We start from the raw sequence: 12,370 nt of genomic DNA on the forward strand, positions 1-12,370 counted from the left end.
GGTTCTGGACTTCCCCAACATTCTTCCTGCATCTAACCTGTCTAACCCCGTCAGAATTTTAAACGTTTCTATGAGGTCCCCTCTCATTCTTCTGAACTCCAGTGAATACAAGCCCAGTTGATCCAGTCTTTCTTGATAGGTCAGTCCCGCCATCCCGGGAATCAGTCTGGTGAACCTTCGCTGCACTCCCTCAATAGCAAGAATGTCCTTCCTCAGTTTAGGAGACCAAAACTGTACACAATACTCCAGGTGTGGCCGCACCAAGGCCTTGTTGGAGTGGGCAATATAAATGAGTTCAAAAGGCATTTGCATGTTTTGGGAGGAAAAAAAGGGATTGAGGGATATTGAGGTGGTGTGTGGGTTGGATTGGTCTCAGGCATGTGCTTTTCCCATATTAAAAATTATCTTCGCCCGGATTTTACGCTGTTGTAAGTCCTCAGAATGGCCCCGCAAGCTCCAGGTTTCCACGTGTGCGAAAACCCGGAACTTGCGATCTGTCAAGTTTCTCCTTGACCGATCAGCCACATGTGCCCCAAACACTTTTTCTGATGCAGAGTTGGGCTATTTGCTCCACAAAACCCTTCTGCCTGGTAAAAGCAGGCGTAGGGCCTGATTTTACCAGCATCAGCATTAAAATAAAGGCTAAATAAATTTTTTTTAAAAATTATTTAAAACATACAAAGACATTTAAAATAAGTACATTTTGGGCCAAATTAATGTTTGTTTTATTTTAATTTAAATTTTTTAATTTTAAATGCTTAATCAAAGTGACTTTTAATTAAATTTGAAGATGGGAATATTTATTTCTGTAATAATTAATTTATTTGTGGATTTCTCATAAGCTTATGGGGATTCAGTTCGTAAATGGAATCACTATAAGCATATGAAAAATCCCCCTTTCTAATTGGTTGGCCTGGCCCACGTGATCCCAGGGATGCTTCTGAACCGCCTGGGATCCGTGGGTCTTTATGCAGGTCTATGCCTGGAGGCCCAGGACCCAATGCTCCGGAGACACCAGTCTCAGGTTATTTTGTGGGGTCGGAGGTGTACTCTGGAGATGCACCTCCAATGGCAAATTTTGGCCCCTTGTTTGTGATTTAGTGAAAACGGCATTTGTGGGGAAATTCTACAGATTATACATTGACTGTAAAGTCAAGACGTCGCTGTGGATCAATGGATTCCCCATTGAGCACAGAAAGTCACAGAAAAGCTCGGGATTGGGGCTTAATCAGTTGACTTTAAATATAACTGCGAGCAACTCACTGACTAATACCATCCTTATTGCTTACACAGCACCGATGCTTTTTTAAAAATAGCATTAACTGGGAGCGTGATTGAAAGTGGAGTAAATTTTGCTCCTGGGGATGATACTTATTTTATTCAAGTGCATTTAGATTCCTATGCTTCAAGACAGTGAAGTCAATTTGTAAATCGGCAGTGGTATGTTTATGCTGCATGAAGATGTGCTGTTTCTTCGACTGCACTTTCCAACCTGCAACCTCTACCACCTAGAAGAACAAGGGCAGTAGGTGCATGGGAACACCCATCACCTCCAAGTCACACACCATCCTGACTTGGAAATGCAGGTTGAACCTCCCTTATCCAGAACTCCCTTATCCGGATCTACCCCTTGTCCAGAACCATTCCCGGCCACCGGGTGGCACATGCACAGAACTCCGACATGAAAAAATTTAAGTCCTTCCTCGCTGCTGACTCCGGCAATCGCTAGCCTGACCCTGCGATCCATCGCCCCCTCCCCCAATGATCTCTCTGCTGCACTCCCAGCCCCAAGCCAGCAAGCCCTGATATCCCCTTGCTCAATACCTGTACTATCCAATTTAACCTCTTCTGGAAAAATCCCTTATCCAGAACTGGCCAGGTCCCGAAGGTTCCGGATAAGGGAGGTGCAACCTGTATATCGCCGTTCCTTCATCGTCGCTGGGTCAAAATCCTGGAACTCCCTCCCTAATAGCACTGTGGTTAATGAAGGCACCTCACCACTACCTTCATGAGGGCAAGTAGGGATGGGCAATAAATGCTGGCCTTGCCAGCGATGCTCACATCCCGTGAATGAATTAAAAATATATATATCAGATGTGCAGCAATCTTGGAAGTTGTTCATATTGTAGAGATTGCACGAGAGAATAGAAGCATGCAACTTGCAGTATTGTCGGGTTTATCTAGAGCATATGTGCATATGTTCAAATATAAGTTGAGGTATTCATGCCACTGAGGCTGAAAGTATATGCAGGGGTTTTGTCTTGCATCTGTCAGTGTACAAATTGACTTAGAATTTGTTCTTGATGTGATCCTGCTGCCAGCAAGAACCCAATCTGACCCCACTGCGCGACACAACCTGACCTGAACCTGCTCGTAGCCAGAAGTACTGGCAAATTAGCTGCAAGATCAGCTATTTCAGCATCAGCTGATCCTGTCGGCAGAGACCTGTCCTGCTGGAGCTTAGAGGTGTGACTTTGAGTGGAATAAGCTCCTGCCGACGTGATCATCCGGTGCTGGAACCAACAGCTGATCTTGCAGCTAATCTTCCAGAATTTTGGGCTGGTATGTTAGGTCACATTCTGCCTGAGACCAGGTTTCTGCTTTTTGGTGCTTTTCATCCCCCAGCTTTTCATTCTATCAGTTGTCAGCAAGTTCAGTTCTGTGTGCCAAGAGGGACTTTTGTGTAAACTTGATTGGTCAGTGACATCTAAAATGATGACCTGTGCCTTGTGTGCAGGTCAGGATTTTCGCCTGGAAACTAGGATCTTGCAGTTCTATTACTTCAATTAAACTTGCATTATTCTTATTGATTTGTCCTTTTTGAATAATATTTGAACAGTAACTCTGTTGCCAATAATCTTGAGTGGACTGTGCAATGGTTCGATGGCGTCTTGTGCAATGAGAGCAGCAGTGCTCTGCTGTCCCAGATGCACTTCTGAAGTCACTGACCAAAAGGCTGCCGAAATTCCTTTGGAATTGTATATTTCATGATCAATAAAAATTAAAAGGTTTTAATCGTAAATCCAACAGCTGCCGATCGAGTAAGTTGAGAGTCGAGCGTGAAAGTTGTAAACATGAGTATTTGATGGTTAGTGTCACAGCGCAATGACTCAAACTATATTTCCATACTGTACTAAATATGTATTTGAGTGCTAAGAACTTAAGAATTAGAAGAAGGCCATTTGGCCCCTCGAGCCTGCTTTGCCATTCAATAAGATCATGGCTGATCTTCCACCTCAACTCCACTTTCCTGTACTATCCCCATATCCCTTGATTCCCTTAATATTCAAACATCTATCGATCTCTGTCTTGAATATACTCACAGCCCTCTTGGGTAGAGAATTCCGAAGATTCACCACCCTCTGAGTGAAGAAACTTCTCCTCATCGCAGTCCTAAATGGGCGACCCTTTATTCTGAGACTGTGACCTCTGGTTCTAGACTCCTCAGCCAGGGGAAATATCCTCCCTGCATCTACCCTGCAAGACCTGTAAGAATTTTGTATGTTTCAATGAGATCACCTCTCATAATTTCAGAGAATATAGGCCCAGTCTACTCAATCTTGCCTCATTGGATAATCCCCCCCCATCCCAGCAATCAGTCTGGTGAACCTTCGTTGCGCTCCCTCTAGGGCAAGTATATCCTTCCTTGGGTAAGGTGACCAAAACTGTGTACACTATGCCAGGTGTGGTCTCACCAGGGCCCTATATAATTGCAGTAAAACATTTTATGCTCAAATCCTCTTGTAATAAAGGGCAACATATCATTTGCTTTTTTAATTGCTTGCTGTACCTACATGTTGACTTTCAGCAATTCGTGTACAAGGACACCAGGGTCCCTCTAAACACCAACATTTTCCAGTCTCTCATTGTTTAATAAAATGCTCTATTTTTCCTACCAAAATTTCACATTTCTCCACATTATATTCCATTTGCCATGTTCTTGCCCACTTACTTAGCCTGTCAATATCTCCTTGAAGTCTCTTTGCATCCTCCTCACAACTTGCATTGTTAAACTTGTAAGAAGTTGATCATGCTTTTGTTGCAACGTTAAATTGGGATGATGAGACATTAGCTGATCTCAGTTAGATAATCCTTATCCTTTTAATAACCAATTCGTAAAGCTGGAAACGGTAATATGTCTGACAGTTAAATATATTTGTTATTGTCCAGCAACATCTTGATTCTAAAATGTTCATCCTTGTTTTCAAATCCCACCATGGCCTCGCCCCTTCCCATCTCTGTAACCTCCTCCAGCCCTACAACCTCCTGAGATCGCTGTACTCCAAGTTCTGGCATCTTACACATCCCCAATTTTAATCATCATCTTAGGCGGTCCCTCATATCAAGGATGAGTTCACAGGTGTTTCAATGAAGGATCTAATATTCCAGATCCCGAACTACATGTTGAAGGGTGGAAGATGCCTGTGCATGGATTTTTTTCACGTGTGGTGGCTGTTGCACACCAGCCACTGCACGGACCTGACCGAGCAAGGTCTTGGTCCAGTGGCAAGGATTAACCAAGACGACTGGAGACCAGCTCTGCTGCACGGACCTAGTGCGCACACATATTGCAGTGTGGGCTGGCTTGTGCTGCCCCTGGGCCCCGAATTCGCGCCTCTCCTGGGCCTCGATCATGTCGCTCTGCAATCTCTCGCCGCTCCTTTGCCCCGACCTCACTGCTCCTGCTGTACCTGCCCACGTTCCACTCAGTGACCTGGATTATGGTGACGTCGAACCCAGTCGCCCTCCTGAACCTGCTTGCACTGCATCTTCTAGTGGTAGGCTGCCACGCTTCTCTTTTTAAGGCCCCATTCGAGCATAAACTCACTGCTCTTAAATTCTATGCCTCGGCTAATAAAGGAAATGATCCTATCTGCCATCTTAACTACCTTATCTACCTAACTTTCTACCTTCAGGGATCTGTGGACATGCATTCCAATGTCCCTCTGTTCCTCTCTGCTTCTCAGTATCATACCATTTATTGTGTATTCCCTTGCCTTGTTCTCCTACCCAAATGCATTACCTCACACTTCTAGGGACTGAATTCCATTGAAGTCTAAATCATTGATATATACCATAAAAAGAAAGGGAGCTAGTCATGAGCCCTGCGGAACTCTGATGGAAACAGCCTTCCAGTCACAAAAACACCTGTTGACCATTACCTTTTGCTTCCTGCCACTGAGAGAATTTTTGATCCAACTTGCCACTTTCCCTTGTATCCCATGGGCTCTGCGAGGAACCATCAGTGGCAGGTCGGGGGCTTAAAAGAAAGAGAAGCATGGCGGCCCGGCATCCAGCATGGCCTCGACCTGCGAGAGACCAATTTTAATCACTCCACCATTAGCGGCCGTGCCTTCAGCTGTCTCGGTCCTAAGCTCTGGAATTCCCTCCCTAAACCGCTCCGCCTTCCTAGCTCTCCTTTTAAGACACTCTTTAAAAACATACCCTCAATGTACTAATATCTCCTTGTGTGACTCGGTGTCAAATATCATCTGATTACGCTCCTGTGAAGCGCCTTACTACGTTAAAGGTGCGAAATAAATGCAAGTTGTTTCAAAATGTTCATCTCGAGACTAGGTACAGAGCAGGACACGCAGTCCTATGTCGAGAAACCTGCGTGTAACTCTCTGGAATTGTGAGCGTTGCCAATCCAGGCCGTCGATTGTAGTACTCCCTGAAGCTAGCCAAAGTTCCTACTGTGTTTTGCTTCGTATCTGGCTTTTATAATTTTAAAAACAAGCTTTTATTATCTAATTCTTGCTGGGTTTAACTTTGTTCAGTGTTTTATATTCCTTATGTTCTTGGATCATTGAACAGATTGATGAACATGGACAATGATAGGGGCCTCATGTCCTGGTTAATATCCTGGTCAATATCCTGTTACATTGTCATCTCCGCAACCTTCGCTTCCTACTGTTTCTCTTCCCGCACTATAACTTTTGTCCTGTGGTGTCAATTGTGATGAACAGATGAGATCTGCTAACATACAGGTCAAACGAATTTTGATTTACTCGTGGTTTAACCATAATTGCATAATAAGCTGTTCTGCCTCCACTCTATTAAAATAATAGGGGGAAAAAAACAGAAATAAGAATGAATCGCTTACCTGCACTAACCTGATTGGTTGGTGCAGAAGTAGTCAGACATGGGATGTTAACCACGGTTGAAGTCGCAGTAGACATTGGACTTGGAACCTTTTTACTTTTCTAGTTCAGTTGTTGCTGTGAGTAACTTTAACTCTTAACACAAATCCTATGGTTAGATAAGTATAATTGTTGGTGTTATCACTTGGATTTGCCTTGTGAAACTGACCGTTTGGCTATTGAAAAACGGAACATACTTATATCGCAGTCATTGTATCCTAATTGTAGCATGTCATTCCCCTTGGTTGAGTCTTCTACTCGGTGCTCCTGTTCTTAAAAATTAATGTTGCTTTTGCAGAAGCTGAGTATATTCTATCATGGGCTATAGTCAATTAATGTTGAATTAAGCTAGTTCTAAGCAACATTAAAAAGGGGCAAATTGACATTAGAATTTATTTCACTTGGATTTTGTTTGCTGTGCTTAGAATGACTGTGAACTATGAACAAAGAGTCTGACTGGATACTGTGAGCTCAAAGTGAAGTGTGACCGTAGTCTTTAATTGCAGGTTGCCACTCCAGTCTCTGAGGCCTCCTTAAGTACCTGTGCTCCCAAGGGATTGTGGGATCCCTTGGGACTCCAGGGGATGAGCCCTCTGGTGGCTGTTCAAGGTATATACAAGTTTACATATATAACAGTTACAATTTGTTTTCCCTCAAGTTTTTCCTCCATTTGTTTAGCGGAGTATGTCTTTGCATTCTTGTGCAATAGCCCCTGAATTATCGGCAACAAGTTTCTGCTGTTGTATTACTGACTGCTGGGAAATGCCCAACATTGATGCCGTTTTGCCCCCTCCCCTCACCTGAAGACAGTTCAGCTGAAATTAGGAACTTTTATGAGGATCTGGTCTGCTGCGATCGATCTTTCTCTGTGCAAAAAATTAAAGGTTTAGAATTTGCAGAGTGAGTAAATGAATATGTACTTGCAGTCGGACATTGCAGTTGAGATAATTTCAACATAGTGGACTAAACGCCTGAGTCAAATTACACCATGAAGGACTAAATGTCTGGGTCAAAAATGAATTGAAGTCTCAGCTTATTTTCTCGTGCTGCAATCTGATAATTTGGGATTAATTTGAGTCTCATGAGCAAATGTCACCCTCCAGATTTGGCCTTGGTGAGAACATTGACAAGGTCAGATTTTTGTTCTTCCTGTCCACTATTGGACAGATTTAAGAGGCTAGCGGGTTGGGGGGGTCGCATGTGTGTGGGGTTGCGCCACGGGGTGTTGGGTATGTGTGTGTTTGTGGTCGGGGGCAGAGAAAACATGAGTAAACGAACAGTTCTCTCCGATTCATTTTCGTTTCCTGGACAGGTTGGCAATCCTCGACGATACCTAATTTGCTAGCCATCTTGTTCAGTTGTCCAATGCCTGGATCTGAAGCTTAATTGGAGAGCCTATATTAGTGATATTCTGGGCTATCTGCCAAGGCATCTGAATCCGGGAGTTATCACCATTGTTAATTGTTTTTAATCATTTCGCAAACTGTGTCTCTCCAGCATTTTCTGTTTTTTTTTTCTAGTTAATATGTATGGTGCTGGAAAATTTATTTCAAGCTCCACCACAGGAACACATTCTCTTGAGACTCCAGTTAAACACGACTTCATTAAGGCACTAATGCTGCAGATGTCTTAATCTTGATGATTTGAATCTCCTATAGATGAAGAAATGGGAGTGGGTTGAGAACCCTCGTTATGTGATCAGACTAGATTGTATGGAACATGAGAGATTGAATGTGAGGAACTAATCAAGATGTGTTTTCTTTCAGGAATATTTTGGTGGACAAACCTCATGATCAGTCTTCAAGGTGGTCCTCTGAAAGCAACTACCCCCCTCAGGTGAAAGACTTTGTAATTGTGCTCTTAATTTTTCCTTCTGCTTGTAGAACTACTTTATCATCTTTGCATTCATTCTTTAAAGCTTTTGCATATTTACAGAAGCTTCATGAATGTGCATTCTATGTCTTTGAGGTGTGGGACTAAATGCTTTCTTTTCAATCCGCTCACTCCTGTTCCTAGTATCTGGTGATTGCAACAAGCATTTAATTCACTTCAAGTTTTCCGCAAGTCCAATGCAGCACATGCATTTCTATATTGCTGTGGTAATGAGCCTGAAGCTAAACTCCTGAACCATTGAATATAAGAACATAAGAAATAGGAGCAGGAGTAGGCCTTTTGGCCCCCCGAGCCTGCTCTGCCGTTAAATAAGATCATGGCTGATCTGATCTTGTCCTCAATTCCACTTTCCTGCCTGCTCCCCATAACCCTTGACTCCCTCATCGTTCAAAAATCAGTCGATCTCCACCTTAAACATATTCAATGACCCAGCCTCCATAGCTCTCCAAGATTGAGAATTCCAAAGATTCACGACCCTCTGAGTGATTGTGTGACCGTTTCACTTTCTAAAACCTTTGTAGGCCCTTTCCCATCTCTTACTGGATGAGCTTGTCCTTTGAAAATTGGTCTAAAACTTCAAGGTCATTGCATGGAGTTAACATGAGATTGAAACCATCTTAATTTACTCTACTTGCATCTTGGGGACATTATTGGAGAGTGTTCTTGTGCTCTCTAAATTGGAGGATTGCAAAGAACCTGTAGAGTGCATTGCTGTGCATTCCTACATTTCACCTCGCCATTAGTGGTAGGTCCTCCAGCCGCCTTGGCCTTGCTGGGATTTCTTCCCTAAACCTCCACCTCTCCCTTGCACGCTCTTTCTTAACTCAATATACACCCATTTTGATTGCATTTTGGATTGGAAGAATTTCCCAATTTGCCTGATACTGGATCACCCTTTTCCACTTCCCTGGGGTTCGTATAGCTATCAGTTTGGGATTACACTGTACAAGATTGCACTGTATTGAGTGGATTAAGTGGGCATTGATGGGCCTGACCATCTTTTCTTGGTATTTTTCATATGTTTGCAAGTCAATATCATGGAGGGGAAACAAATTGAAAATGTAAAATTTGAACTAGTTGCAAACCTAAACCCGAGCGAAGGGAACAGCATTTCGGGATCAAAAGAGATTGTTGCAGGTTTCGTGTTGTTTTGATACAGACTCTGCTGTGAATCAAATGTACTGCAGTTTTTCACGATTTATTTAGGTGGAAATAAATTTATTTTGCTGTACGTTGAAAAAATTTGCATGACTTAAAAGCAGCAAAGGATTTTCAGCACTCTGGTATGAAATATGTAATTCAAGCCCTGGCTTTATTTCTGTCAGCATCATGTTCTTGTGTGCTTGTGATCTATAATGCAGGAGATGCCATGCTTGGGCAGCAGTTTTTAAAAAGAGTACCATATACTACTGTGTGCATCAATATTTTATACTTCTAATGATATTCTTATTTCCCCGTCTTTGCACTTGGTTTGCAGTATGTAGAACTTTCTCTTAATGATTCGCTTAACAGCTATTGCATATTTTATACTGGGAACTAGATTTTATTTGATTTGCATATATTGCCAGGTCCAAAAATACCCATGTAGCATTACTCATTCCCAGCAGTGTGAAGATTTGATTTGTGCATCATGGTGTTTAGTCTTTGCTTCAAATGTTTGCGGTCAGATAAGTGATCGACTTCTGTCAGGCCTCGTAGCCGTGTACAATTCATGACCAGTGCTCCCAAAGAAGGTGTCTGAAAGTGGAGATATTATGAGCTGTGTGCATGGATTAGTTAATGCTGATCTATCTAGCGTGAATGATTTTGAAAGCCAGAGGTCCTCTTGTATCCACTTAAAATCCTGTCCTTTTAGTGTGAAATGTCCCCTCCCTTCTATTTAATGCGCACAATACACTAAATAAATGTCTGCCATGAATAATTCCAGCATATTTTAGCCTCAGCCTCAATATTCTTTGCAGGAAAATCAAGGTTTGAGTGAAATTGGGAAATGTGTGGAAACATCTACCAAGTATTTTAGCCAGTGCATGACTATCTGTAATGTGTTAAAAGTAATGTTTGTCGTGTTTGATATACTTCGCCATCACCCTTTACTGATTTGGCTCGAAGTAAAACAGCCATTGAGAAACTGCCAAGGCCAACCAATCTGGAATGAGCAGACTGAAGGACCTATATTAAGAAGAAAACATTGAGAAAACAATTTTTTAAAAGGAGGTGGTGAATTAACTGAACATTTTGTGACATTTTCTTTTGCTAATTTGTTTCCCCTCAGTCACTGAAATTTCCAATGTCTAAAATAAAGTCTTGCACAAAATTTCAAAAAAGTCAAAGAAAATTAACATATTTCATAATCTGATTCCATTTACACATTGAATTGCACCTTCTGCTTAAAAACACCAGCCTCTCCCAAAAACCTGGACTTCGACTTAGATACTTTTGCTCATCATCGTCATCATCATCATAGGCAGTCCCTCGGAATCGAGGAAGACTTACTTCCAGTCCTGAAATGAGTTCTTTGGTGGCTGAACAGTCCAATACAAGAGCCACAGACTCTGTCACAGGTGGGACAACCATTCGTCGAGGGAAGGGGTGTTGGGGTTGGTTCGCCGCACGCTCCTTCCGCTGCCTGCGCTTGGCCTCTTCACGCTCTCGGCGTTGAGATGCGAAGAGCTCAACGCCTTTCGCCACCTCGGGCGGTCTTCGGCCAGTGACTCCCAGGTGTCAGTGATGATGTCGCACTTGACCAGGGAAGCTTTGAGGGTGTCCTTGTAACGTTTCCACTGCCCACGTTTGGCTCGTTTTCCATGAAGAAGCTCCGCATAGAGCAATTTGCTTAGGAAGTCTCGTGTCTGGCATGTGAACCATGTGGCCTGCCCAGTGAAGCTGATCAAGTGTGGTCAGTGCTTCACTGCTGGGGTGTTAGCCTGGTCGTTAGCCTCAGAAGCATGATTCTCGACATGTGTAATTCCTTTTCGGGCTCAGTAGCAATTAGCTAGTCAAAGTTTCAAAAGCACCATTGAGGTCAAGTTTATGTATTTTTTAAATGAACTGTGTGAGTGAGATTGGAAAAAAAGAGTCCCACTTCAAACATGACAACTTAACTGATTGTCATGTTTTCCTTGGGGCATTTTCTCTCCCATACCTATTGTAGCTTTTGTTGATTTTGTTTATAAAATAATCTGTGGCTTTCTCTGTGGAACAATCCCTGTTTCTTTCAATTTATGTTTTTGAAAATAATTTAAATTGAAACAGGATGATGAATTTGAGTAGATTTTCAACAAAATTATATATAAGCTATTTTTTTTTTTACTTCAGAAAGCATATTAAGTTCAGAGATGGAGACATAGAATACCTTCATCTTAATTTGTTATTTTCTTTCCCTTTTAAAGAAAAGGAAATTAATTTTGGAAACTTCTCAGCCACTGCTCATGGCTGTTTGGGTAACATTAGCAAATGTAAATGTTCTAATTGGTGACAGCAACCACAAAATGCAGAGATTTTTTTTTAACTAACTTAGATGCCAGTGCAGTCAGGACCCTCATGTTCTCTTTTCTCCAAGATTATTGTCCGACCTCGAAACCGCCATTAAGCTAAACTCTAGTTCCCTTGCCCCAGATACCGCCTGCAGTTGTGCCAAACCTCAAGATTCTTGACCCGATAAGTTCTCCTCTTTTCTCCCGCCCCCCCCCCCAAATGATGCCAAACTCCAGTGCCAACAAAGGTATGGAATTCCCCAGTGCAGCCAAACCCCATCCCATTCCTTCCCCAGTATTGCTAAGTACTAGGCACTTGCCTCCAGCTGGGTACATCTTCCATCCATCTCATATTACTGTCTATCCTGAGATTTTAAAATAGTAAGGCATTAGTTAGGTGTTTGAGTTTACATTGATGGTCACATCCAAATCTTCATTAGCATTGGATACTCATCTACCATGTTTTATATTTCTGACACTAGATTTGATTATCTACATTAAACTCAGTCTGCAGTTCCTTAGCCATTTACTTAGCATTCAAAACTTTTGGGACAAACCGACTAATCTAAAAGTCCACTTTTAAAACTAGCTCAGTACCCTATGCTTGTATAATTTTCCGATTCCCAGGCCAGTTCTTCGTCCAACTAGCCAAAGCACCTTCATCCTTCGAAGCTTAGTTCTAGAACTTTGTCAAGTGTCTTCTGAAATTCCAAGTACTTTCTATCCAACATAGAGCTTTTTTTGTGAGTTTCAAGGAATTCCATTATGTTCAGAGAAGTGGCTTGTTGATTCTTAAACTATGATGGTTATCCTTTTCTGCTCCCGACCGTCTTTAGCTGAACATTTTTAGCCCCTTTATAA

General features: G+C 42.3%; 1 protein-coding gene across 3 annotated transcripts in view; it reads left to right on the top strand.

Annotated features, from left to right (window-relative positions):
- Window positions 1-12,370, top strand: part of mkln1 (muskelin 1, intracellular mediator containing kelch motifs) — a 156,108-nt gene that overhangs the window by 17,220 nt on the left and 126,518 nt on the right. For all 3 annotated transcript variants that reach the window (XM_070897182.1, XM_070897183.1, XM_070897185.1), the window contains exon 2: window positions 7,910-7,979. In XM_070897182.1, coding sequence (XP_070753283.1) covers window positions 7,910-7,979 — 70 coding nt within the window. The remainder of the gene's footprint in view (window positions 1-7,909; window positions 7,980-12,370) is intronic.

The sequence above is a fragment of the Pristiophorus japonicus genome, chromosome 13 (genome assembly GCF_044704955.1).
Source record: "Pristiophorus japonicus isolate sPriJap1 chromosome 13, sPriJap1.hap1, whole genome shotgun sequence".
Taxonomy (NCBI): Eukaryota; Metazoa; Chordata; class Chondrichthyes; family Pristiophoridae; genus Pristiophorus; species Pristiophorus japonicus.